Source organism: Nicotiana sylvestris, chromosome 1 (assembly GCF_000393655.2).
Source record: "Nicotiana sylvestris chromosome 1, ASM39365v2, whole genome shotgun sequence".
Lineage (NCBI taxonomy): Eukaryota > Viridiplantae > Streptophyta > Magnoliopsida > Solanales > Solanaceae > Nicotiana > Nicotiana sylvestris.
Window position 1 is genome coordinate 2,036,084 of NC_091057.1, and position 27,511 is coordinate 2,063,594.

Sequence of the window (27,511 nt, forward strand, 5' to 3'; positions counted from 1 at the left end):
CTTGTATTCAGTTTTAATCAGTTGTAATTAAATTTTATTCAGCAATAGTTAGTTGTATTCAAGTGTTTTATACAACTGTATTCAGTTGTAGTTAGTTATATTCAACTATTTTATTCAGCAGAAGTTAGTTGTATTTTGTTGCATTCAAGAATTTTATTCAGCTGTATTCAATTGTATTTTGTTGTATTCAATAGAAAAAAAGGAGAAGAGAATCGAGAAGTTCGATCAGATGTGTTGCTCTGGTTTTTCCTTCTTTTCACGTTTTTGAGTTGCTTTCTTTGAGCAAAATACAAATTAGTGTGTACTCGTTTTAGTTCTTTGAGTTAAATTAGGAGACTATCATGTGATTTGATTTTCTTCCGTTTTTAACAAGTTTAAGTTCCCAGAATTTGCGCAAAAAAGTTACTGTATTTCACTGAAATTTTGCTTGAATACAGTTAAATACAGCTGAAATTTCGCTTGAATACAGTTAAATACAGATAATACTTAGCTGGATTTCCCATTTTTATGCTCATTTTTTTTCTTTTATTAATGAATACAACCGTTTAAATACATGAAATACATTGTATAAAAATATAAAAGATATCTATAGAGCGTAATATAGCCAAAGGTATGTATAAATGACTAATTAGGACTAAAAGATGGTGCTTTGTGAAAAATTAACGAAGAGTCTAAAAGAAGGCGGGAGGCCAAAACTTCGTCTCCTTCTCGAACAAGCAGCCCCTTCAGAGAAAAAGTAGCACTTTTTAAAAAAATAAAACCCCTCTAAAACCTAAAGCCTCATCTTCTTCTGCTTCATTTTATTGTTAAAAATCTTTAGAATTACTTCAATATGTCAATGGACCTAGACCCAGATGAAGTCTTTCGTGACGATGAAGATGATCCAGAAAGTGAATTTTATAAGGTCCCTATTATTATTATTATTATCAATAGTAATAATTTTTTATTCACTTATTTGTTTGTGTTAAAATTGAAAATTAAATTATTTTGTATAATTATATCTAAAATGTGCAATCAAATTAAACATCCAGGAAAGAGATGCTACTAAGGAATTATTGGTATACCTTGTGGATGCTTCGCCCAAAATGTTTTCCACTACTTGCCCTACGGTTAGTCCTTAATTATCAGTTACTGTTTCTCATTTTGTTTAATTTTTTTACTTGATTTTGGTTCCATTGTTCTATTGACAAGAGTGGGTTGCGCTAGTGGTGAGCACCCTCCACTTACAACCAAGAGGTTGTGAGTTCGAGTCACCCCAAGAGCAAGGTGGAGAGTTTTTGGAGGGAGGGATGTCGAGGGTCTATCGGAAACAACCTCTCTACTCCAGGGTAGGGGTAAAGCCTGCGTACACACTATCCTTCCCAGACTCCACTAGTGGGATTATACTGGTTTGTTGTTCTATTGACTTTTTGCCTTACTTCACTTCAGAAATTATTACTCCCTCGTTCCAATTTATGTGACATAGTTTGACTGGGCATTGTTTAAGAAAAAAAGAAAAACATGTGGTCCAAAACAAATTTGTGTGGCATTAAGGGTAAAATGAGAAATTTAAAGTTAAATTTTGTCTAAATATAAAAATGTATCATTATTTTAGGTACAAACTAAAAGCAAAGTGAATCACTTAAATTAGGCTAGAGGAAGTGATAAAACCGTGCCTTCATGGCGTCCGGGCTACCTAGCGTGTTCATCAACTCGATTATTCCACTGAGTACCTACTACCTCCCAGTAGCATCTATAATGGATAACTCTGCCTACCAAGGCTTAAGCAGATGGAAATAGATTACCTAATGTTGTTTTTGCCTCCACCGGAAAACTGGAAAAAATAGAATGTGCCTTTTAAACTATATGATTAGAAGATTAGTTCATTCAGTAGAGGTGAATGGAGATACTTGCCTCCAACCAGCGCATGCATCAGGTAATTCTATCAACCAAGGCTTAGGCAGATATGACTTATCTTTCTCCCTAGTGTTTTTAGTCTCTCCTATGGCCTAAACCCAGCACTCCACAGATACGACTTATCTTCCTCCCTTATTTTTCATCAAGAGGATGTCACAAGAACCGTATTCACAATTATGCTTAACAATAAATGCCTTTCAATCAGATTATAACTTAGCTTCTAAAAGAACTTCACAATGAAACAGTCATCTTTATCAGCTTAACCTAACATCAAGTATCTCCATTCACCTCTACTGAATGAACTAATCTTCTAATCATATAGTTTAAAAGGCACATTCTATTTTTTTCAGTTTTCCGGTGGAGGCAAAAACAACATTAGGTAATCTATTTCCATCTGCTTAAGCCTTGGTAGGCAGAGTTATTCATTATAAATGCTACTGGGAGGTAGTAGGTACTCAGTGGAATAATCGAGTTGATGAACACGCTAGCTAGCCCGGACGCCATGAAGGCACGGTTTTATCACTTCCTCTAGCCTAATTTAAATGATGCACTTTGCTTTTAGTTTGTACCTAAAATAATGATACATTTTTATATTTAGACAAAATTTAACTTTAAATTTCTCATTTTATCCTTAATGCCACACAAATTTGTTTTGGACCACATGTTTTTCTTTTTTTCTTAAACAACGCCCAGTCAAACTATGTCACATAAATTGGAACGAGGGAGTAATAATTTCTGAAGTGAAGTAAGGCAAAAAGTCAATAGAACAACAAACCGGTATAATCCCACTAGTGGAGTCTGGGAAGGGTAGTGGAGTCTAGTAGCAGGTACCCAGTAGAATATTCTTGGAGTGCGGAAGCTAACCCATATACCATTGATATAAAAGGAAGAAAAAGAGAAAGAGAGGAAGATAAGTTAGGACCTAATTCCTGCTGTCTTGTTTGGTGTGTTTTGAACTTTTGGCTGGATTCTTGAGAAACAAAAGGTTTTTGGAAACTCCTTTTTTCTTTTATTTCCGAAAAATTTAGGGTATCTCCGGAGGCATATTTTGTTCAGCTTAGGACTAGTTTTTCAAGGAGTAGCAGTGGTGGTTGGGAGGCACCTCCTTGAGATTGGAGTGCTAATGCATTTCAGTTTCTTGTAATTTTTTTATTTTGATTGAGTTTGTGCATGTAGTTGTACAGTTATTACGAGCAATATTTCTCTTGAAAACATTTTTGTCATAATTCTTTAGCATTTTTGACCCTTTGAGTGTAAAACTGTGGAATCCCACTAAATATTTCGATTTTTGCAGGATGATGAAAAGACCGCTACTCATTTTCAACTTTCCATCAATTGCATTGCACAATCTCTCAGAACTCAGATTATTAATAGGTCTTACGATGAAGTTGCTATATGCTTCTTTAACACTGTAAGCTTTTTGTTCCTTATAAACTGTACATCACAAGATGTGCCTTCGACTTCTATTATATAATATCCTTAGTCGCTGCTTTTTTTTTTTCTTATCTAAAAACATTTCAGATTTTATGTTAGTCATGCTAAAATCTAGTGCTACCTAATATTTGTAGGATCCTATTTATTATATAAAAAAAGCTGAATCCTGAACTAGCCTTTACTGGACCTTCTTTTCCAGCTTGTTTGTAACTTGAGAATTCTGTTACTTTATAGTGTGAGAGGAAGCTTTCATATTATGGATGGAAATATGTTGCTAACAAAAAGTCTGGCTGTTCAGCCTAGTTTCTAAGTAAACTTACTTGATAAATATGTGTTAGGTTGCCGTGTGGAAAGTGATGTCTTTAGTGGTTCTTGTCTCTTTCTCCTGACATGAAAGAACTTCAGACAAGGAATGAAGCAGAAGTTGTATAAAAAATGTCTCATAAAAGATAGTTGTACAGACTGTATACTGTGACTTAGGGGATAAACGGGTTATGTGTGGTATATGTCATACTTTGGTTTGAACAAACATGGGCTAACTGTTGCTAAGTAATTTAAACTTTATAATTTTACCTCATCATTCTTTGGCGTTCTAGTGGATCGGTCTATATTCTCAGCTAATTAGGGGATGACAGTCTCTATTCATTAGCTATCTGATTAAAATCTAATGTGGATCCATATGCGTATAATTCTTGTTTTGCACTTTGTTAGTTTGTGTTTGCTCCAAGTCGTACAAATGCAGTCTTTAATAAATTCTTGTCCCTTATATAGAGTAAAATCAAAGAATAAAGTAAAATTACTATATTTCTGAAGAATGGTATGAAACTGGTATAGTTATCTGCATCTGAGTTTCAGTTGTACCAAAATCCCTGGTAAGTAGACTAGCTTTTCCTTGTGAGTTGTGTCCTTCTGTTGTTCTAGAGAACTTTCTGCTTGAAACTCTGAGAATGGTATGGAGGCTCAGGACCTCACAGGAAAGAAGAGTTGCAAGGAGCTAGCTGCACCTAGTAATCAGTGGCTGGTCTATCTTATTCCATTACCATCAGTTCGTTGTCTTTCTTGAATCTCTTTGATGAAAATCGTTAGCATCCCACATTGGTGGGGAAATGGCTGTTGTTTGCTTATATTGTCTTCGGCAATACTCACCTCATAACTCATAAGCTAGCTTTTGAAGGTACGGTTAGGCCCAAGGTCCAGTTTTTTTATATGGTATTAGAGCTAGACCCACCTCTACTCTTGGTTTATCTTTTTTTTTTTTTTTTGGTTTCCCACCCGGTGTCCGGTACCCGCATTGGAGCTCGACTATATCCGGATTCGCGCCGCGTAAGGCCCCATTCGGGGGGAAGCGCTCCCTACCCCCCCTAATGTTGGGCCACTATGTTATGATATCCACGCTCAAGATGTCCAGGGCTTGGGGTGGGGGGTGGGGTGTCTATTTATATGGTTCTGGGAAATCTATCTTCACCTGAGTTAGACCCAAAGATCACTTTCTTTACAAAATAGCTTTTTAGGTTGAGTTTGACCCAAGGTCCACTTTCTTTACAAAAAATCGCGAACCTCTTGTAGTAAGAGGCAAGAGTAGAAGAAAGGATAGAAAGAGTGCGGTAGCAGAAGATAGAATTATTACAACAAATACAGAAACAAGATGAAGTAATGGGGCTTGTGTGAAGGCCTTAGCCAACTTTTTGTCATTCCATTTAAGGAGTCCTAGGAGGGTATTAGGAATGATGTGGGCGAGAAACATTTCTGTGTGAATTTATTTTCCTTTATCACAAAAGAATGTAAATTTAGATTTTCATTTCCTTGTGGGGATCCAGATCTTCCTTGTACTATATAAGTTTGATTAAATATTATTTGGGTAGGTGATATATATATGTATATGTGATCTAGTTCTATATAGTGCAGCAGACAACGTGAGTAAACAACCACTCTTCTTTCAACGCAAACTAGCTTTTTGCTATTTCTCCCTATTTAACACCCTGTTTCCTGTTTTGTTTCTTATTAGTATCTCCAAATGTCTGTTTAATGATGATTTGTTTATGTTCACCTTTATTTGTAATTTCAGCGGGAAAAAAAGAATTTACAGGACTTAAGTGGCGTTTATGTATTTAATGTTCCAGAAAGAGAGGATCTGGATAGACCAACGGCCAGGCTAATTAAAGAATTTGATCGAATAGAAGGTAAATGTTCATATTGGTCTCTAATTTCGGTGCAAGTTTTTGGTGGGTGTATGGTTATGCAACTATCTCTGTTTAGACAAGATTCTAAATTGGTCGTCAAAAGCCTAGCCATATGTTACATCATTGCAGTCAAACTCACATAATAAATCATCTTTTTTTGTTTTCTTTTATTTTTTCTTGTAAATGTGACTTATTTCTAATATTTAGGAAAACCCATCCATCTCCAACCCCCCCTCCCCCCCCCCTCCCAAAATAAAAGAAGAGAAGAAAATAAAAAAAGGAAGATGAGAAACAAATTGTGCTTTAGTTGATTATAGACCAGCTGACTTATCTCTTCAGGTGTAATGACCATTTTTGAAACCTTGTATTAGTTTGCTCTCCTTTCTGATGAGCCCTCGTGATCTATAGTTAGCACTTATATTGTTAAAGCACTGGCGTACCTGCATACACTAGGGATGACAGTGTGTATAAAAGGCAAGCTCGGGGAATCTCGGTTTTTACACTTGGCCTTGCTTAGCTAGCTCTTTAGTGTTGGCACCAAGGTACTAAGTTGTGCACTTAATCACCCATGGACTCCCTATTTAAGAGGACATCACTAGACAATCAATTTTGTTGGCAAGTGATAATATTAATTTGGCAAGTGATAGCATCAATTGTTTTCTTTTTCCCTTTCTGTGTAATCAGTGGGCTGATAGACCTATGAATTGTATCATCACTTCAGTCTTAACATACATTCATTGTTTGAAAAATGTTATGCATGCATTTTCTAGTCATAGGAATAAGAAGTTAGAAAAGATAACTTGTTACTAAAAACTAAAAATGACATCTTTCCATCTAAGTTAAAAATTTAAAATCGTTTTTGAACTGGATTTGCCTAATTCTTTTTCGTCGATTAATTACAGATTTTTCAATCTCTTATCCCAAAAATTATTTGTCTCTGTTCTGATTTTCTCTTGCATCACACACATATATGTAAATATATTTTATTTGTATATCATTCTTAATTTTTTCTACACCTTTCTTCGTTAAAGCCCACACTTTAGTTATTGCGCTTAAAAGGGGACCTTAACGCTTTTCTATACTTTTCAGTTTTGAGAATTCTGGCTTGTCAGATCTTCCAAATGGAACAAGTCTCGCGAATATATGTTGAAGCAATCACTTTGACCGACTCTTCACAATTGTTGTATGAAGTGCTTTAATAGTCCTTATTTGACCAGAAAACTGGAATATCCTAAAATGATGTTTATTTCATAATTAGTAATAATGCAGAGAATTTTCTGCTATGTCAAAGGACTGACAAAGCTTCATCCTCTATGCTATCAGTTACATCTGCTGCCTCGTCAATGGATGGACTTAACACGGTGTGACTTTTTTCTTTGGTTTTCTAGAGTAATGCTGCAATCACCTGTTTTAAATGTTTGCAGAAAGATTTGATAAAGAAATAGGCAGTAAGTATGGAATTGTGCCTGGCTCTCGTGAGAATTCTCTTTACAATGCTCTCTGGGTTGCACAAGCCCTTCTCCGTAAAGGGTAAGATTTGTTCTATTCTCCAGTTTACTAGCCATTTCCTTTTCATTTCTCTTTGTTTTCCCCTGAAATGCTGTGCGGCCCCTATTTTACTTGTCTTTAAAACCATTTTCAGATCTGCAAAAATTGCTGACAAACGCATGCTCTTGTTTACAAATGAAGATGATCCTTTTGGAAATCTCAAAGGTGTCATAAAAGTGGATATGATGAGGACAACACTGCAGCGTGCCAAAGTATAGTATCTATGCCACATATTGATATATCAATATTTTAGTCAGTTGAAAACAAATCCTATGGGAAAAAGTAAATTTATGTAAAGATAACTCTGAGTGAATAAAAATTTAGATTGTTTTGTAACTTTGCTTGTCAAATAGTTTTTGAATAACTATTATACTACCATTCTACTCATATCGCTAATGGTTGCAGGATGCTCAAGATCTTGGTATTGCAATTGAGCTTCTTCCACTAAGTCGACCAGATGATGAGTTCAATGTTTCCCTTTTCTATACTGTATGGTCATTGTTTATGTTTTAGATCCTTTAAAAGTTGCACGTCGTTGTTATCTAATTCAAGATCTTGGGCTTCAGGATTTACTTGGTTTGGAGGGTGATGACCTTGCTCAGTTCAAGGCTCTTGTAGGAGAGAGGTATACCTTACAAAAATCTTCAACTGTTGAGAATTCCTCATGGATAGTTGTGAGCTATTCAAGTTTGTTAATATGCTTGGTATATGTATGGCTATCTCATATTTTAGCACTAGTCAAATGATGAATCTCCATGTAAAATTAAAACTCTTTCTGAAGGACTTGATAGTTATTAACACAACCTACTGTAATATGCTTAATGATTATTCATTAAAGGAGCCCAAAAGTAGAAGAGGTTGTTTCATAATAGTCGTGCTTTCTTTCGGTGACTGAAGTGAGGTGGTTGTTTGTTGTAAAAATATTTCTCTAAGTGATCTTATGTTCATGAAGAACAAATCACTTAAGTTTTCTTTTCTGCAACTTCTTAGAATAGTCATAGGGGTGTTCATGTTAGAAGAACGTTAAGTTGATTAATTGAAAACTTTCCTTTAAAGAATCAAATTCCCTAACTTTATCTATAGATTAAAAGATTTATCCTTTAATTCAAATTTATTTTTATTACGTAGTCTAATAGATATTGTCTTAAAACTGCCAAGTAGCTTTTTATTAGCTTACCACTTGGCTTAACCTCAATGCAAACTACTCTCCTATTTTATATATATAGAAAGATATAGATAATAGATATTGTTTTAAAATTGCTTAGTGGATTTTTATTAGCTTGTCACTTGGCTTAACCTCAATGCAAACTACTCTCCTATTTGTTATATATAGATATAGAATCAGATTATTAACGTTCAGGGTTTTCTGTCTGTCCCTTCAAGATGCATTTCTCCTTATGTCTAGGCATTTATAAAAGCATGCATGTATTTTTCTATGTAGTTTAACATAATATAATCATATTTTTTGATAAGTAACACAATGTAATCATATAATACCATTGAAGTTTCTAAAGATTAGAAAATCTTTGAATTTGTTGTATCACTAGACCACGATGCAGATAGATTTAATCCTGATAGAAAGCTACTATCATGTAAGAAAAATAATTGCTGAGAGACAGACATAGATATATAAGACAGACAAGATTATCGTCCAATATAATTAGGTAGGGACATCACAAGTCTGGTAAATGAAATATGAAAGTATAGTTACCATGTGGTTGTTCCGTTGAGTAGCATTTAGCAGACATGAATAGATACAGAGATAAAACTTTGAAAATTAGAGGAATTGACCATGAAAAGGGCATAAAATTCACCAACTTGTGTATAACGCAAGTAAAAAAGAGCATACTACTAAAGAGAGAATGAAGAATGTTCAGACTATCAGCAAAGCTCCTCTACTTCCAATTTCAGGCTTCACTGAAGAAGGACAGGTTTCATCTTTTTCAATAGGTGTTGTTTACTGTACAATGTACTTCTTTGTTATTTGAACAGTCGTCTTGAGCAATAGGAAGAGGTCTTTTACTGGAAGGAGAACAGAAGGGAAATAACATCCATTTTGTGCCTGTAGAGAGAAATGAGTGGTCCAGATGGGTGATATGAATGGTCAACATATTACTTGTTAGTTTCATTTATTTATTTATTTTCTTGATTGATGAAATGAATACTCAAATGTGGAAAACCAAAGAACATGAAGATGGGATGACCAGATTGGTGTTTGGTGGTTTGGGGGGGGGGGTTGAATGCAACTTGGGTAGACGCTCAAGATTTGGTGTCTGTGCTTCCTACGTTGCTAAACAGCTCAATTTTGTACACGCTTTTTATTTATCTGGGAATCTGACTGGTGGCGGGTCTTGTGCCTATGTTACTGGTTTATGCATTTTTAGAATTTCCTCCCTTTCCTTATAAAAAGAAAATTCCTCCATTTCCGAAATCTGTGGTTTTATTCTCTTATGATCGAGATGTCTGGATATAAATGCCAGTTTGCAAGGTGTTAAGGAGTTGAATGCACTTAGAGCCTGTTAGTTTTTATTATCCTTTTAGAGCCTAAATTTACTAGTAATGTGTTGGCCATGTTCCTTCCCTATGTTTGCTATATCAGGTTTGAAGATCTGAAAGACCAGCTAAGAAAACGCATGTTTAAGAAGCGCAGAGTTCGAAGACTTAGATTTGTGATTTTTAATGGATTATCTATTGAACTTAACACCTATGCTTTGATCCGTCCAACTAATCCTGGTCTGCCTTTGTTGCCCTATCTTTCACTATGTAATGATTACTGTTAGGTGACTATGAAGTAATCTTCAGACCTCTTTTTAACTTTCTGCAGGGACAATAACTTGGCTTGACTCGATGACCAATCTTCCTTTAACGGTACTTATTAGCTTCATCATCATGCTTTGCTTTTTAATCTTTTTTTTTTCTCTTGCAGTTTTCTTTCAGTTGCTGAATTCATGTGCATCTCTTTTTTGGTGGAAGGGAGCTTCATGGAATGATTGATCATAACTAACCTTTGTACTTTTTGGGGATTCTTTATAAGTTCTGACTGTAACAGATTTGCAGCTATCTTTTGCTTATTCGTTGAGGATTAGTTGCTGTTTCCTTTCTTTAGAACACCGACCATTTCGTCCTAAGCAAAATCTTATTTGACCTTCGATCTTCCTATATATTCTGTCAGCATTCAGTTGGGTGATTGCATCTATACATTTTTATGGAAAGAACTATCAGGATAAGTTTTTGGTTTCACTTCTCTGTACATCCCAAGCATACAACTATTTTTTTTTTGGTTTCCTTGCGGGCCAATCATGTTGAGATCCAGGTAATGAATATTATCTGCTACCCTTCATTAATGAATATCGTGTGGAGATCTTGCTATGAGTCCATTGCAAAACGAACAAGCAACTTTATTAAATAAAATGATCATGATTTTTTTTAGTTTATCTGATGTTATTTATTAAACTGACTCCTTCCAAAGCACTTTAGGTGCTCTTATCTAAGTATTTCTAGTTTCTTGTTCCACATTCTATCTTGAAAAAATAATACATAGAATCCTGCATATGTTATATAGGTATTATTTGTGCAACTTTTATACTAACGTTGTGTTACATTGTTAGACTAGTTCTACTAATCCAAACTTTTGTACCACAACCAAGTGTTGTATTAGTAATGTTGGGTTTTATACTGAACTTACTATTTATTATACGGGAAATCAAATAAGCTCGTAGAGTTTATGGAGTTCATTGGAAAAGTTATTACTCTCTACTTCGGATTAGTAGTGTCTTTGGAGAATCTAATTGGTGTGTTAGATCTAGCACACAAGTTTCACTAGGAAAAAAAGGGTAGCCCGGTGCACGAAGCATCCCGCATTCACGCAGGGTTCGGGGAAGGGCCGTACTCACACAAGGTTCACTAGATGAGAAGTATTTGTAGTTATAGACGGTGTGGGCTGCATGTTGAGATGGTGTTGCAAGTGGGTGGAACGGCATAATGTTGCATATTGGACATTTTTTCCGAAAAGAAGAAGACTCAATTTCGGATAAGAAATTTCTAAAGGTGTTGAACTATTTTGTCCATTGCCTTAAATGCTTTCTTCATATATTTGTTCGTGCATGTAACGACAACAATTTTTTGCCATGTCATATCAGTATTTGGTAAGGTATTGAGGAATTTTGTGTCAGCTTGTCTCCAAGTCCCTTCTTTCTAGGGCTATTTTTCTGATAACTTCAAGTTGTCAATTGTCATTGAAGTTGGTAGAAAATTTAATGAAATGTCTGTTCTGCTCTTCTGATAGGATTTTGATATAGAGTACGTCTTTAAACCTCTGCTGTGTTCTTTCTTGTTTACAGACAGAGAGATCCTTCATATGTGCTGATACTGCTGCTATAATTCAGGAGCCTGTAAAGCGCTTTCAATCTTACAAGAAGTTGGTATCTGTTTCTTAAAAAATGACTCCTTCCTCTAGTACGCTAGTTTTCTTCTTCTGCTACTATGATTCTACGCTTCTCTTTTGCTTCTTTCTTCTATTATCCTTATTTTAGGATATCTGTTTAGGAGGGAAAAGTTTACATGTTTCTGCCAAACCTTTCTATTATAAAATAAAATTATTAATGCATTTAAATCTGAAATTGGATGCTGCAAATTAGTTTTTTTATAATGGTAGATAAATCGGGAATCGAAAATCAATTTGCAATTGATGTTATCCTTCTATGGCCTGTTGAGAGTATATTTTATTGATGACCACTTTGAGTGGTCGATTAAGATTGTCATTATTTTATATTGGATGCTCAAATTAATAACTTTAGTTCCAATTTGATGTTAGAAGTACTGAATGCATACATGTTAGTTAAACTTCTGAGTTTTGAAGATTGTGCTCTTCATTTTGAAATAGTGTGAGCTCTCTTCTCTTTTTGCTTAATGCTCCGTTGACTTTGTCGACTTTTGCATTTTGTCATATAAACACTGTAGAATATTATTTTATTGTTAATAATTGTGTTATCATATTTCGGGATCCAAAAAATTTAGGAGAGTTTTCCGATATCGCAAACTCATATAGAGTGCATTCATGTATGTTGTCAGCAATCAATTTCAGTTAAAAAAAATTCAGTTTCAACAGTTAGAGTGAATGTCTGAATGATAATTTGTTTCTTTGACAAAACTTCAAAAATTTAACCACTAAAGATTAGCTCATAATACCAGAACATACTAAAAAGGAGAAAAAATTTAAGGTAGCATAATATCTATGCAGATTATCCAAAGAGAAGCCAAATATTACCAACAAGCCTCGCCACAGACTATACAAATTTTCAGCACCCAGCAGTGCTATTTTAATTGGAAACAGGGTGATAAATCTCCACTATTTGAATATTGAAAAGATTGTGTAGTGAACTTAGTAATCGTGGAAAAATTTCAAATTTTGTTTCCATGATATGCTATCATTTGCTTTATTTAATGATCTAATGACCAGCCCAACTTGACCCTGGTGTACTTCTTCAACCATTCACTGATGTCTTGTTCGCTTTTTTGTTTCAGCGAGAACGTCATGTTTTCTGTGGATGAGCTTTCAGAAGTCAAGAGAGTTTCAACTGGACATCTTCGTCTTCTGGGCTTCAAGCCTTTGAGCTGTTTAAAGGATTATCATAACCTGAAGCCAGCAACTTTTGCCTTTCCCAGTGATGAGGTAGTTTCTTCAATAAGCCACCTACATTTTGCTTCTTTTGTTTCGGGATATGATCATTGTTAAAGGCTATTCACAGTCTTCATTGTTGATTGTCTATGCTGGTTGATGTTAGTCTAACCATTATTGGTAAGAGTTTTTATATAAAGCATATGACACTTTTGCCAGTTTATCTTGTTGACAGAAGGGATAGTGGATTGGATTATTTCACCTTTTAAAACTACATCTAGCTGACAAAAGTGCATGTCATGTGAATCTCTCAGTAATAAACAAACGAGTCTGATGATTGATCTGGAACGTTATGCTTTATTTCAACATTTCTATACCTATCTTCATGTCCATATGGCATAGTTAATCAAACTTAGCTTTAACAACTTGCACTATGCGGTACTAGTAGTTTTAACCCATAACGTTTTTTCCGCTTCGAAACCACCAATTATGAATTATGCCTCTCACCATCTCGTAGAATATGTCATTTCCATGATGATCAATTCTGTTGCTTCTCCTTGGTCCCTGGCAGGAAATGATTGGAAGCACTTGTCTTTTCGTTGCACTCCACAGATCAATGGTGCGGCTTAAGCGGTTAGTATGCCTGAATATGTTGTTTATTGAATTAGAAAATACGTTTAAGTTGCACCCGAGGGTGTGACCTAGTGGTCAATTATGTGGGTGAGAACCATGAGGTCTAAGGTTCAAATCCCAGCGGAGGCAAAAATTTACTTCTCATCTATCCAAGCCTTGGTGGGTAGAGTTACCTGGTACCTGTTGCTGGTAGGAGGTGACAAATATTCCGTGGAATTAGTCGAGGTGCGCGCAAGCTGGACACCACGGTTATCAAAAGAACAAAAATACGTTTAAGTTAATAGTAGGGAGTGATAAGTGCCAGTTATGCATATCTTGACCTATTATCTAATTCTACAAGTGGCGCTCGATAGGAAGGTGTGGAGGTCGAGAATTAGGGTTGTGGGTTGAAAAACAGTCTAGAGTTTCGCCTAGTCTTACAAGTAGTATTAGTACTACTCTTGTATTTTCCTATTCCTAGAAACTTGGTATTTCACGGTGTGTCATTATTTCCAGTAGGATTGACTCTATTCTTGTAGTGTCATATTCTTGGATCTTTGTTATTACACATTGCACCATTTGCTTCGTGTCTTATTACCTTCTTGTCGCTATTGTTTGTTTATTGCTTCATTTTCACCGTTCTTGAGCCGAAGGTCTTTCGGAAACAATCTCTCTACCTCCATAAGGTAGGGGTAAGGTAGGGGTAAGGTCTGCATACACTTACCCTCCCCAGACCGCATGGGATTTCACTGGGTTTTTTGTTGTTGTTGTTGTTGTATCTAATTTTAGAAGTTGCTAGATGCCCTCTTTCTTCAGTAAAGGTTCATGCACTGTACTTTGAACTGGTTTTTCATTTTCATTTCTGTCAATGATTGTTTTTAAAATTAAAATCTGAAAATGTGTGTCTGGGCAGCCTTTTTCTTAAAGTAGATTCAGGCAACTGTTTTGTTTTCTTCATCTCCCTCACATTTCACCCTATTTTAGGTAGTTTAAGCAAGTCTATCAGCATGCTGCTGTGCTCTAATGCTGTGCTGAATTTTGTTTGAAGCCATGTGTTAAAACAGGCTGCAACTAGTTTGTGTTGATCTCAACCATTACTTAAGTGGCACTTTTTGCTGACTTTTGGGCATTTTTCTGCTTGCGTTTTCCTCATTAATACCAGTTTTAATTATTTTATATGTACCCTACCCTAGAAATAAATCCATCATCTTTTTGTTGCTATGCTTCTGAAGCGTGTTGCTATTCTTGTGTTTGACTTTTAACTATCATCGCAGCTTTGCAGTTGCTTTCTATGGGAATTCAAGTCATCCTCAATTGGTTGCTCTTGTTGCACAAGTAAGATATCTTTTTCCCTCTCTAAATATTTTTAGCTTATAATGTAAGATAATTCTGCCATTGATGCACCCATGATTGCTGATGCTGGGATCAGCAATCGCCTCTGACATGCATTGAAGGATATGAAGAGTAATCTGGCACTTTTCCAGGTCAAGAATCATATTGTTCTTGCAATTCAAGAGAGTTTTAAGAATTTAAATCGAAGATTTCTTAACCATTATGTGAAAGTAATTTCAGATTCCAAGAATAAAAGAACTTTCCTTCATGTGGCTCAGCATGTAGCTCTCTTGTGTTTTAATTACCAATTTCAATAAGAGCCTATCTTCTTTTGTTCTCTTTCAAATGGTATTGGAGCCTCTACGATTTTGATAGAAACTTAAGTAGTTATTCTTACTGGCACCTCATGCTAGGCGAAAGTTTTTCTTCTTTTTATTTTCAGAGTTCAACATTCCGGTCTCTTTCTGCACCTCTTTCGCGATCATTGTGGCTAGACTAAGCCTTTTTTTGTGGGCTGTTTTGGCGACACCACTTCTCTTTTTGATAAATACTTCTAGATTTTTTAAAACACCTACTTTAAAATAATGATCTTTTCCTGGTCCCACTAACTTATGACTGTAACATTAGTATTCTTTTCTATCTTTAGTAATATAATAATATGCAAGTCAAGACACCTTGTAAAACTTTGAGCGCGTTCGAACTTCTCAGTGGAAATGGGGTGGAGGAAGTAGCCCTTTTTGGTGTATCTTTTGTCTGTGAATATCGGCAAAAACTTCTAACTGTTTATCATATATTTTCTTGGTTTTTGATAATTGCAGGATGAAATAACGACTCCTAGTGGTCAAGTCGAGCCACCAGGGATGCATCTCATTTATCTTCCATATTCTGACGATATCAGACATGTTGAAGAGGCAGGCAGAATGTTTTTTATCTCAATGATTAGTCATAATTTTTTTTTCTTTTGTGAAAAATAATGAAGTCTACATCTAACGGATGTGGTTATACCTGCAGCTTCATACTGATCCAAATTCCGTACCTCATGCGACTGACGACCAGATAAAGAAGGCCTCTGCTTTAGTGAGACGGATTGACCTCAAAGATTTTTCTGTGTGCCAATTTGCCAATCCTGGTAAGATCTCATAACTTGGGGAAGCTGATCAAAATTCTATGCTGCCACTATATGTAGTTTCTACTTTCTATTCCAAATGGAAGCTTTTACAAGGCTCTTTGCTGTTATTAGAATTGGAAGAGTGGGCTGATAATTTTTTATGGCGTGGAACCTTTTTTGGAGCTTGATGTTATGGTTGGACCGATCTATCCGATCCATCTATTAGTTGATTAAATGGAAATTAATAAGTGTAAAATTATGAGGTGGACATCCAAAAGAAGAGAAGTTCCTCATATAATTTGTTAAACATTTTGAGGTGGTGTAAATTGCTGAATCTGCTCATAAACTTTAAATAAAATAGAACTTTTAAAACTCTTGCTATTTAAAGAGGTCTGTAAATTCTGTTAATCCATATATCTGCATCTGCAGAATATTAAGAAAACGAAAAATGTATAAAAAAGTTCAACAATATGACCTTTACATTAATGAACTATTTGTAATTCATTCATGATATAGATTCATGTTCTGCTTGCAAAGTTGATGTATCAGGCTGATCTTAGATTGCACAGTAGACCATGTAGGATATTTTGTATTTTCTGTTTCTTATTAAATCACCGTGAAAGAATGCTAGTGTGAAGTAGGACACCTAATTCATAGGAGACCCTCTCCAATTAACAAGCATTCTTAATTTCTACAGAACAGTATGAAGTGGAGTGCCCCTTCTATATGCATCACCTCCTTCCTAAGAATTGTAGTTTATATTTTGGGTCATATAGAAATTCCGTTTGTATTCTTACAAGAGCATTTCTTGCAGCATTGCAGAGACATTATGCAGTATTACAAGCTCTTGCACTTGATGAAGACGAGATGCCTGAAATTAAAGACGAGACTCTTCCCGATGAAGAAGGGATGGCCAGGTAGTGACGGATTTCCACCATCTTAGGTCCCTTTATTCTGTGGTTTTGGTTTCTTTTAGTTTTCAACTTGGCTCTATGTTCAGAAAACTTGTTATTCTGACATTTCTTTTGTATATCGTTTGGGTGCTAGGCCTGGTATTGTCAAAGCATTGGAAGAATTTAAGCTCTCTGTATATGGAGAGAACTATGAGGAGGACGATGCAAAAACTGATGGAAAAGCTGAACCCTCTAGGAAACGGAAAGCAAATGCTATGAAAGAATATTCCAACTATGACTGGTCTGACCTTGCAGATAATGGGAAGGTAACATTTTCAAGCTTATGATGTTACGCTATAGATTCTTGCCTTAGTTCTGGGCTTAACAACAGATTCAAAATGTTATCAAACTATAATTTTAGGGATGGTTTGTGCTAGCTAAGTTAGTTGCAACACAGAAGTCTGTTAGTTATTCAAGTATGCAAGGAATTTTTATCAACACCCGACTCTTTTTCAGAAATACTTTGGCCTAGACTGTTATCAAAACCTGACTCTTTTTCAGAATGCACATCATAGAATTCCATTAGTTTTCAGTAGTATATATATTGAGTTTCACTTTTTTTCGTTTGCCATCTTGCAGTTAAAGGATTTAACAGTTGTAGAGCTGAAGTATTACCTAGCTGCACATAACATTCCGGTCACCGGAAAGAAAGAAGCCTTGATTAGTAGGATCTTAACTCATATGGGTAAGTGAGTTGTAACTATTTCAGATCTTTTGGCTGTTTGCCATAAGTTTGTACAGTATACACTCTTTTTTGTAGCTTGTTAAGTAGTTAATCTTTCTTTCAGTATGAGACTTGTACCTCTGGCATTGTTTTGGAAATTAAGTGTTATTGTCATCTGTTGTTGCATGTATATGAAAAATTGTGGTGACATTGATCAAATATGGATGTCAATGGGGTACGAATGGAGTTAAGTATACCTGACCAGCTTTGCCAATACTCCTTAGAAAAATTAACTTAAATAGCCTCTCATCCAAAAAATAGCCGGCAGATGTATAACATATGTATAGTTTATGTATATCGTCTAGGAGCTGTAAATATTTTTAGCCGAGAGGCTAAATGTGTAACTTATCCCCTCCTCTCATCACGTGTGGACGGGAGAAGTTTAAAAATAGCCAGATTTACAACTAGTCATTCAAAAATAACCATAGTTTCAAAATTAATCGAAATTTAGCCACTTTTCATGTAAAGATAAATCTGAGCGAAAACACTGTTCAAAACTCGAAAAATACGCCCGTATATTATATTGGAGTTCCAGCATAAGTATGCTTAAAATCCAGCATATTATACGGGAGTTCCAGGATAACTATGTGCTGGAGTTCCAGCATAAGTACACTAGAACTCCAGCATAATATACGGAAGTTCCAGCAAGTATAAATGTCCAGTATAATATGCTGGAGTTTGGAGCACCGGTGCTCCAGTCTCTCGTATATTATACATGAGTCAGCAAAGTATACTGGTCCAACATAATATGCTGGAGTTCGTACACAAATGTACCGAACTCCCGTATATTATACGGGACCGGTCTCTGTTGCAGCAAAATAGTGGCTATTTTTCATTGACTTCGTAAACGGTGGCTATTTTTGATTGACCAATCCGAAAACTGGCTATACCGTGCTATTTTGACCGTGTAGAGGTCCAAAACCAAACTGGGTAATCGAACACATCCAATGCCAACATAAATTTCATTTTAAAATGATTATCAACAAGTTCTATTTCAAAGTGAATTCAACTCGTTTTATTCCTATCAATCATTTCCAGTCACGGCAATCCCACCCGGACTCAAGCTGATTATCCAAGAGTATCTAAGTTGTAACAATTATAATTAAATCGTAGGCCTTTCACGAAAAAAGAAATTGATAGGTGATGACTTATATTAAAGCCATGCAAATATAAAGTTACTTTAAGTATAATAAAAATATGAGGATAAATTCACACACATAAAACGTATTAGAGTATTGACCTATGAACAAGCCCAATAATTTAGTGTCATAATAACATCAATAACAATGTTATTGATAAATATTAAAAGTATTAATTGACAAATGTCAACTCAATTGAATAATTTCGTCACATATTTGGAGAAAAGTTTCATCTTAGATTTGATCCAAAACTTGAGTCATGGATTTCACAAGCAGAATCTCATCAAATCTTCCCTCTTCGCCTTTAGTTATATTAAAAAATACTTATAATTTTTATTATGACTGTCCCTCGTACGTTACCCCTGATTTCATTATCAGTGGACCAACCACTAATTCATAAGTCATAACAGGTAGAAATTAAAAAATAGCGAGATTTACAACTGGTCGTTTAAAAATAGTCCAGTTTCAAAAGTAATCGAAATTTAGCCACTTTTCATATAAAGATAAATCTGAGCAAAAATACTGTTCAAAATCCGGAAAATACGCCAGTATATTATACTGGAGTTACAGCATAAGTATGCTTGAACTCCAACATATTATACTGGAGTTCCAGGATAAGTATGCTGGAACTCCAGCATAATATGATGGAGTTCCAACATAAGTACACTAGAACTCCAGCATAATATACTGGAGTTCCAGTATATTATACTGGAGTTAGCAAAGTATACCGGTCCAGCATAATATGCTGGAGTTCATACACAGGTGCACCGAACTCCAGTATATTATGCTGGACCGGTCTCTGTTGCAGCAAAATAGTGGTTATTTTTCATTGACTTCATAAACGCTGGCTATTTTTGAATAACTAGTCCGAAAAATAGCTATACCGTGCTATTTTTACGTCATGACATCTCGTGCCAAGTTCAATTAAGCTTGTCTTTAACCCTCCTGTTCATACAGCCTATGAAAAATATAGTGTTCTTTTATCAAGATAAAATACTTGGGAAATTTCAGATAACTAAGGTAGGTTAATGAGATCATCAAAATACACGCATATGCATTTTTCCTCTGTTATGTCACGCAGTCTGAAAATTTTAGAGTAATTTGATACATAGTTTAGTGCTTCTTAAGATTGGAATACGCACATCCTTTTATGATAGGTTCATATCCATTAACCTCAGTTGTCGGTGGCGGTCTGAAACTATTTATATTCGGTAGTAAAAGTGTATAATATTTGTAAATAACATACCGAATGTATATATACATATAAAATATATATTTTTTCGACTATTATTTTCAAAACAGCTATACAGTGTCATTTCCCGAAAAATGCAAATCCATCTTGCACAAACAAAGTATAGTAATAGTTGTTTATTTTGGGGATTTTGATTTTTCCTAGTCGGTATTTTGGTGGTTTCAAACAATTTTATCAAATCTTACAAAATCCTTATTTTTAAAGGATATGCAATGCCCGTGCTCAGTGGTACAAGTATAACGCTACATATAAGAAAAAAGGTTTACGATAGCCATTAATTATATTATTCATTACAATAAGATTGAATAAATTTCTTTCACATGATACTTAACACTAAATTATGGTAAACCAACTTATCACCTGTAATTTACTTGCATAACGGTTTATTTTCTTCTTACCCAAAACCTTACTGAATAGTATCTCTCTCTCTCTCTGTCTCTCTCTCTCTCTCTCTCACACACACACACACACCCCACCCACACCTACCCCTCCCCCCTCCCCCCCACACCAATTGCCAAATCTTCTTTCAGAGCTCAGAGCTAGCTGCAGAAGTGACAATTTAGTATGTGTAAAACGATGTCCGCCAAAAAAAGGAGTTTAAAAGGATTTTCATGTTCACTACAGGAATATCAGGAGCTTCAGAGATAATTTGCTGGACATAACTTACATATCTCCTTTGGGGCACCAAGTGTTCTCACACTTAAATTTAATGGCCCTCTCCACAATTCAGTATGTCTAATCTACCTAATATATGTAGTAAAAACTGTAGGCAAAGTGAGAAAGATGTATGGAACCACACCAGATACGACGTTGGCACATGCAATCTATAAGCTCGGAGTCAAGGTTTTAACACGGAATATCTTAAGATGTTGGACAAGCTCCACGACAAATGCCTCTGAGATGGCGTCTCTCTAAGACTTTGGTTCAGAGAGACTTGGATGTTCAAGATATAGCTGGATGCCTAGAGGTTCACTACTCATGGACTTAATGGGAGTTATAAGAGGTGCTTGCTGCCACTGCTGGGTATCTGTTGGGACCCAAATTTCGGCGTCTTTGCTTGTACTAATCTGCGGGATAGTCCGAAAGTAAGCTGTTATCTCCCAGCTGCAATCTGTCAAAAGCTGACAAGTTGAGGAACCCACTTCTAATTCCCACAAAGGCAAATCGCAAAAGCCAAAGGACGATATATCTATTCATGGATAAACAAAAAGATTTTTTCATCTTTTCAATCATGTATTGTCCTATGATGAGATTAACTACGAAATATTTGCTACAATACAAAACCATTTGCCACACACACCCCTGTTCAACAAAATATTCGTTGGCCATGAAGTCCATCATGTAGGGGTCTTTGAAATAGTGTTTTGTCAATTCAAAGTGTTGGTACAGTAGAAATCAATTTGTACATAAGACATGATATAGAATCAGATTCGGCCATCAGATTCACATTGCTGTAGATGCTAGCATAGTGTATGATTCTTGCATACTATCCGGCTAAAGAAATTCAATTAAGTTCGCTTAAGTGGGATATCATATGTATAAGGGGTTGCTCTCCGTTAACATTTTTCATTTACCTTATAAGCTCCTTTTCACTTGTCTACTCTATTTTGCTAAAATAATTCATAAGGTTGCTAGAGTTGGATGTCACAGGGATAATATGTCACCTAAAATGATCAATTCAGCACAAAGGTTCTATAGCTTTAACCTCCCTTTCCCTTGGATACTTAGTCTTGAGCACATCTAGTAAATACAAACACACTAATTTAATGTGATTAGAAGAAGATCTGAAGTGACGTTTTAAATGAAGTTTCTAATAGAGGTTACCTGGTGGAAGAACTTTCATCATTGATTGTGACAAAGGAAGCTTGATCAAAAATGATTTAAGAGAGAACTCCAGATCAGCTTCCTCCAACTTCAAACCATATGACTGGTTCACATTTATCTTGAAAACAAATCTCTCAAGAGGTACGTTGTTGCTATCAGAAAAAATCACAGCCACTCTCTCAACCAATCCCTGTGTAGAAAAGCATGATTACTTCTGTACAACGAAGACGGCACAAGAATAACAGCTTATAGACCAATCTCTCACTTCCCTTGTAAAAGCAATAAGATTTTTCCAACAAACAAGATCAAACAATTGTTATAAGTTCAAGCACACAACAAAATGTTCCTCTGTTACAGACACCTGAGCGAAAACATGGGGCAAGGTCGGGAGAGGAGGGGGGAAGTTGGAAATATCTATTTACACATTTAGCCATCTCCAGTAACCAAGATGAGCAATTAATCAATGACTTTTATGGGCCTGTTGAAGGGGAATGGAATAAACCTTTTGTATGAAAGGAAGAAGTCCATTGACAGTAGAATGGATATACTGTTGAAGCTCCGGGTGTCTAGCTTTTTGAACCACAACATTCATGTAACGCCGCCTTTCAAATGCCCCTTCAGAGAACAAGATCACTAATTCAGAGATTATCTAGCTTGAGCAAAAAAACTAGTGCTATGAATTTCTGCCAATTTTTCTTTTACCACTTGGATAAACTCCTTTGAGGAATACAACTGACGTAATGGCAACTTCTAAGAACTCTACGAGAATCTGGGCGGTTTCACCTGCAATTTCACAATGAACATCAGCTATTCTCCTCCTGCTAAAAATAAAGAGGAAAGAAATCTTCAAATCACCAAACTAGAGTTTTGATAAGTAAACACTAACCTTGTGGACTTTGATTGCGATCCATCTACTTTCCCCAAATCCTTTGATTTGTGTAACTCTGAATTCTGCTCAAACATGCGAAGCAGTTGCACAATGAGTTTTCCCTCAGCCCATACACAAAGAAGGAATTTGATCTTAACCTACGAGGCTTTCCTTTTTAAGTTTCGATTCTATCATAGTAAATTGTATCACCTCAAATTGGCTAACCTCAGTTTACTAGTTATAGATACAACCATATAGGAGGAATTATTTGGTAAGGTCTCAATAAGATCACACTATGTTATCATCTTTACAAAATATAAAATCAACCAAGTTAAAAAAATTAAAACAATGTAAATTATAATAGTTTGGATCAAAGAACCACTTAATAACTAAGATATCCTTAGTATAAACAGTCCTGATACTTTATGACCTTTAGAAAGAAGATTTTGTTCCTACATGCCCCTGTGTCTCTCTTCCCGGCTTTCTCATGTTCCAAATTTCTACCTCCTAATTCTAAACATTCTTACCTATATATTTCATCTGTTAGGAAAATTATCCATAAGTATCAGTAATACACAGCCTCAAATTAGCTAAAAGTCAAAATAATATGATTGATTCAATTTTTAATATCAGGGAAGCTTTGTCCTTTCCAACTTAGAACTGATACAAAAGCTTTACTCAAATTTCACAAACTTTACAGCTGCCAATATCTTAATCATCGGTATCACTAATTAACAGTCAATACTGATCAAGACCTACGAGAAACAGGGGAAAAAGACAAGATACAGTATCAATCAATCTTAGTACCAAATATGTATCGAAACAACTACCAGCTGATACCAACAGGGATGACACTTTAAATGCGTTGTGATAACTAGGCACCAGAAGGCAGAAGATGCCAGAATGCAAAAAGGGAAACAGAAAACAACCTACAACAGCGATAAGCCTCAACTGCACCACTGTAATAATTCTTCAGGAACTGTAAGAAAACCATGATTTTGTCTTATCCACCAATATTCGTATTATCCTACGATGAAGGAAGACCGATACATGAATCAATGCCTCTTCTGCCTGTGAGTTCTACAAATTTATCCCTAAACAATAAAAGAGGGCATTTACAAATTAAAGTGGACCCATCATAAGCCTCTTTAAGTATCACAGTACTCCTGGCACCTTTATTAGTAATGTAGAATATACCCTGATGTTTGATTAAGCAAAGCAGAAGTCTAGCTGGTAACCGAAACTCGGAATGAAATGCATCTATTTGACCAGATGTCAACCTCTTTTCCATAGTCAAACTGAGGAACTCATGAAGCACAGCTACCACTCTTTTTTGAGCTTTGGGATCAGCAAGTTCAAATCTTCTGGCATTCAAGTATGGAGAAGGGAACTCCATCTTCTGCCACTTCTGCACTTCCTTGAGGTAGTTCACGTTTGGCCTGAAGCCAGCAGGATAACGTAATTGAAACGCAAAAGGGCCAACATAGTTTCCATCCTTCAATATTCTAGCCTGCACTTTCGAAGTCAGGACCCCTTCATGCACCAACCTTTCCTCCCGGGCAGTGACTGCTAGTGAAGAATCCCAATTCTCCAATTGAAGGAAAGTTCTTCCGTTGACATCTTTCACTGAGAAAAATTGTGGGTATTTTGGAACAAGCGACTGCTCGAAGTCACTAGGCAAGCCCAATTCATTCTCAATCAGTTGAATGGTTTCCAGTGGCAGCATGCAATCAACCGACAACATTAACAACTTCCTTAGAGTCTTGACTAAAATGGGTTCCATTTGCGCTCTTGCTTCACTTTCTTCTAATGCAACTTTATCAGCTTTTTCGGCGAGCATAACCATCGGTGGAGTTCTATTACCACCAGTGACACGGAATATCGAAGGATATTTCTCAATTATACCCATAAAATTCCACTTTTGCACAAATCCAACTTCCTTCTCAAGGTCTCTAAGAAGGAGGCATTGGTTTTTCTGTGATTGAATGATGGATTTTAGGCGTAAAATCAATGATGGTTTCTTCTGAAGCTCCATGACTCTGTCTAGTTCATTTACTCTATAATATGTTTTCTTCTTAGGCCTCCTTCCTCCACTGGTTTTGAACATGATTTGCACCCACATATGTCCAACTCTCACGGATGGCAGTGGATGGCATAATCTTTGCCTTCCATCGAATGTAAACCATTTTTGAGACTCAATTAGTGAGAAGATCCTCATACATTTATGCATCTGGAAAAGAATAGAGACGTGCATCAAGGCATCAGGTCAAATTGTTGGAATGCAATTCCGCTTGAATATTTGAAGCGTAAACAAGATTTGGAGAAAGAGCTGTTTTCCGTAAATAAAAACTACAAAAGGAAAGATTCCAGCAATTTTTTCCTATGGCTCTTTTTTATGTTTCCCATAAAAATCTAAGGTTGTCGACTGGAGGTTTTCTCCCATGGTTCAAGACCATGGTAGTTCCTAAAATTCGGAATCCAGTGGATCTTGTGAGGCTCGGATAATCAAACCACCACGGTCCAAACTGCGATTTTTTTTTTTTTTTTCCTTCAGAGGCCAATATGAAAACCACAATGTTTCCCCACATTACTTAACTAAATTTTTGCTCGAAAAGTGTAGGGCCAACCATCAAAATTTGTGAGGTTAACTGATTGGCATGCAAGGAATTATGAATTCAAGATAAACAAAATGTGTGTCTGATCCACGTGAGGATACTCCCATATCACATGATAACCAAAACATCTATGATGTGCTATTGTTTTATCATCCTTCAATATATTACAAACATGGGATCCGCGAAAGTTATTGAGTTTGTTTGTTTATTTATTTATTTATTTATTTTTTCTGTCGACTTCAGGGTAAATTTCTAACATCCAACTGCACCCAAGGGTGTGGCCCTGTGGTCCAACAAGTGAGATCAAACCTTGGACACAAAAGTTCAAACCCCTAAGTGATTTTTTCCATCTTCCTCCTTGGTGGGCAGAGTTACGCTAGATCTGTACTGGCAGGATATAACAAGTATGCGGTGAAACACCTGAGGTGTGCACAAGCTAGCCTAGATACCTTCGTTAGTAAAAAGTTTAGAACATCCAGCTAGCAACACGACAAGTAAATCCTACATGGCAGAAACCAATAACATCTAACATTTCCTGAAAAGTTAATAAGACACACTTCTATCATTATAAGAAGTTCAAGTAATAGAATTACTAACTTTCCGCCCTATCTATGAATTAATGTACATAAACTTAAACTACATGTTAATATCACATAGATTTTACACCCTTTCGATTAAGCAAAAATACATTCAAACTCGAAACAAAGATACATGAAATGTTCTTTGGTGTCCTTAACACAAAATTGTGAGTGCATATCCAGTATGCTCGCTATTAATTTCAATGCTTTTACTTTCCTAAGACATCTATGTTCTTATTCATTATTTGTATATGAAGCGGAGTCTTGCCGCAACGGTAAAAGTTATCGTTGTGTGGCCATGAAGTCACGACCCGTGACTCACGGGTTCAAGCCGCGAAAATAGCCTCCTACAGAAATGCAAGGTAAGACTGCATATATAGGACCCAATGGGGTCCGGCGCTTCCCTGGACAACCCCCCCCCCCCCCCCCAAAGACATAGCTTAGTGTACCGGACTGGCGAGCTGCCCTCATTCATTATTCAACATATCTCACTTTTTAAAAAAGTATCAGTAAATATCAAGCTTTCTCAACAATGAACTGAAATATGTTGAGTGCTTCTCACCAAAAAATAAATAATGGAAATTAACTTAGATAACCGCCCGCCCAGAAAATAGTTGGTAGATGTATATAATATACTAATTTTGACCGAGCAGCCAAATGTGTTAAAATTCTCTAAAAATAATGATAGCTCATTATCAGAACTTCACATATATATGACCAAAGGCGGACCCAGAATTTGGAGACGACGGGGCACCACTATCTTTAATATAATTTGGCGTTCAACTCTCTTAAAATTTAAAGATAGATGTGTTATAATGAGCAAAGTATAAACTTTAAAATGATCAAATATCATTAATTTAATAATAATATAATAAATATATTATCCTTTTATACTCGACCTCAATGCACTTTCATATTCTAAAAACTGTCAAAAATAGTACAACGCAGAGCCATTCCACAAAATTTCCTTTCTAAAATAAGTATAAATATATATATTAATGGAAATATAGCTATAAATTTCTGAATTTTCTTGTATTTTCATTATTTATTCATGATTAATAAGCTACAAAAGCTGGTACATTGTCTCAAATCCCGATTGCTTGTCTCCAATCATTTGCTTCTCTATTTAATTTCTCCGTGGAAATTACATAATTCCCATTTAAGTAAAAACCTTACAGATGGAGAAGACTAAAAAAAAATAGAAATTTACCTGTACTTGTTAGAAGATGAAGTTGGGCTTGAAATTTGAGGAAATGGCTTCTAAGTTTTTTCTCTGTTCGTGGAGTGAGAATTGGCCGTAAATACAAGAATAAAAAATAAATTAATATAAAATCAACAAAAATAAAAACGAACTATATATTTGATTTTATCACGTCTCCGGGGCTTGGGCTATAGGACCAAATAAACACTGGACAAATTCTTTTTGATAGTTATTAGTACTACTTTAATCGCAGATTAATGTGGTAAATCAAAGCTCATTGAAAAATAGGAGAAAACAGAGCAAATCAAAATCAAATTCAGTAGAATTCGCGGTTTACTATAATATATTCATTAATAAAAGGGATATAACAGTTTTGGTCTAATTAAAGATAGAAATGAAGTGAAAAAGAGGAACATACAATTTGATTCCGTCAGTGTGGAGTTCGCTGCAAAAAGGAAGGAGGGGAACTAAGTTGGACACCGCTTAGTTGAGAAAATGATAAAAAATGGGATATTTTTAAGTTCGCAAAATAGCCTACTGACCGCTTAAGCTTATACCGGATTATCAATCCGATAAACAAACTTATAAGTTTTTCAATTTAGCACCTCTCTTTACATAAGGAGGAGTAAT

At 35.7% G+C, this 27,511-nt stretch overlaps 2 protein-coding genes across 13 annotated transcripts; one reads left to right on the top strand and one right to left on the bottom strand.

The window, feature by feature from the left end:
• Positions 1–703: 703 nt before the first annotated feature.
• LOC104228040 (ATP-dependent DNA helicase 2 subunit KU70) lies at positions 704–17,563 on the top strand. Its single transcript, XM_009780427.2, has 19 exons — positions 704–904; positions 1,032–1,109; positions 3,191–3,307; positions 5,396–5,510; positions 6,935–7,040; positions 7,153–7,270; positions 7,464–7,547; positions 7,625–7,683; positions 9,658–9,791; positions 9,883–9,926; positions 11,399–11,475; positions 12,582–12,729; positions 13,247–13,308; positions 14,562–14,622; positions 15,438–15,530; positions 15,631–15,748; positions 16,542–16,644; positions 16,775–16,946; positions 17,260–17,563. The coding sequence occupies exons 1-19, from the start codon at positions 833–835 to the stop codon at positions 17,371–17,373; spliced, it is 1,875 nt and encodes a 624-aa protein (XP_009778729.1). The 5' UTR covers positions 704–832; the 3' UTR covers positions 17,374–17,563.
• Positions 17,564–20,044: 2,481 nt separating this feature from the next.
• On the bottom strand, positions 20,045–27,416 carry LOC104228043 (DNA polymerase zeta processivity subunit). Of its 12 annotated transcripts, none has more exons than XM_070162029.1 (7): positions 27,300–27,416; positions 26,891–26,953; positions 22,506–22,570; positions 22,322–22,402; positions 22,122–22,234; positions 21,620–21,809; positions 20,045–20,906 (listed from the first exon to the last, which is right to left on the bottom strand). In XM_070162029.1, the coding sequence occupies exons 3-7, from the start codon at positions 22,528–22,530 to the stop codon at positions 20,707–20,709; spliced, it is 609 nt and encodes a 202-aa protein (XP_070018130.1). In that variant the 5' UTR covers positions 22,531–22,570; positions 26,891–26,953; positions 27,300–27,416; the 3' UTR covers positions 20,045–20,706. The 12 variants fall into 12 exon arrangements, with proteins under 12 accessions (XP_070018130.1, XP_070018133.1, XP_009778740.1 ...); XM_070162032.1 differs by lacking the exons at positions 26,891–26,953; positions 27,300–27,416 and adding exons at positions 23,417–23,581; positions 23,685–23,802; XM_070162040.1 differs by having other exon boundaries at positions 20,724–20,916.
• Between the last annotated feature and the right edge of the window lie 95 nt (positions 27,417–27,511).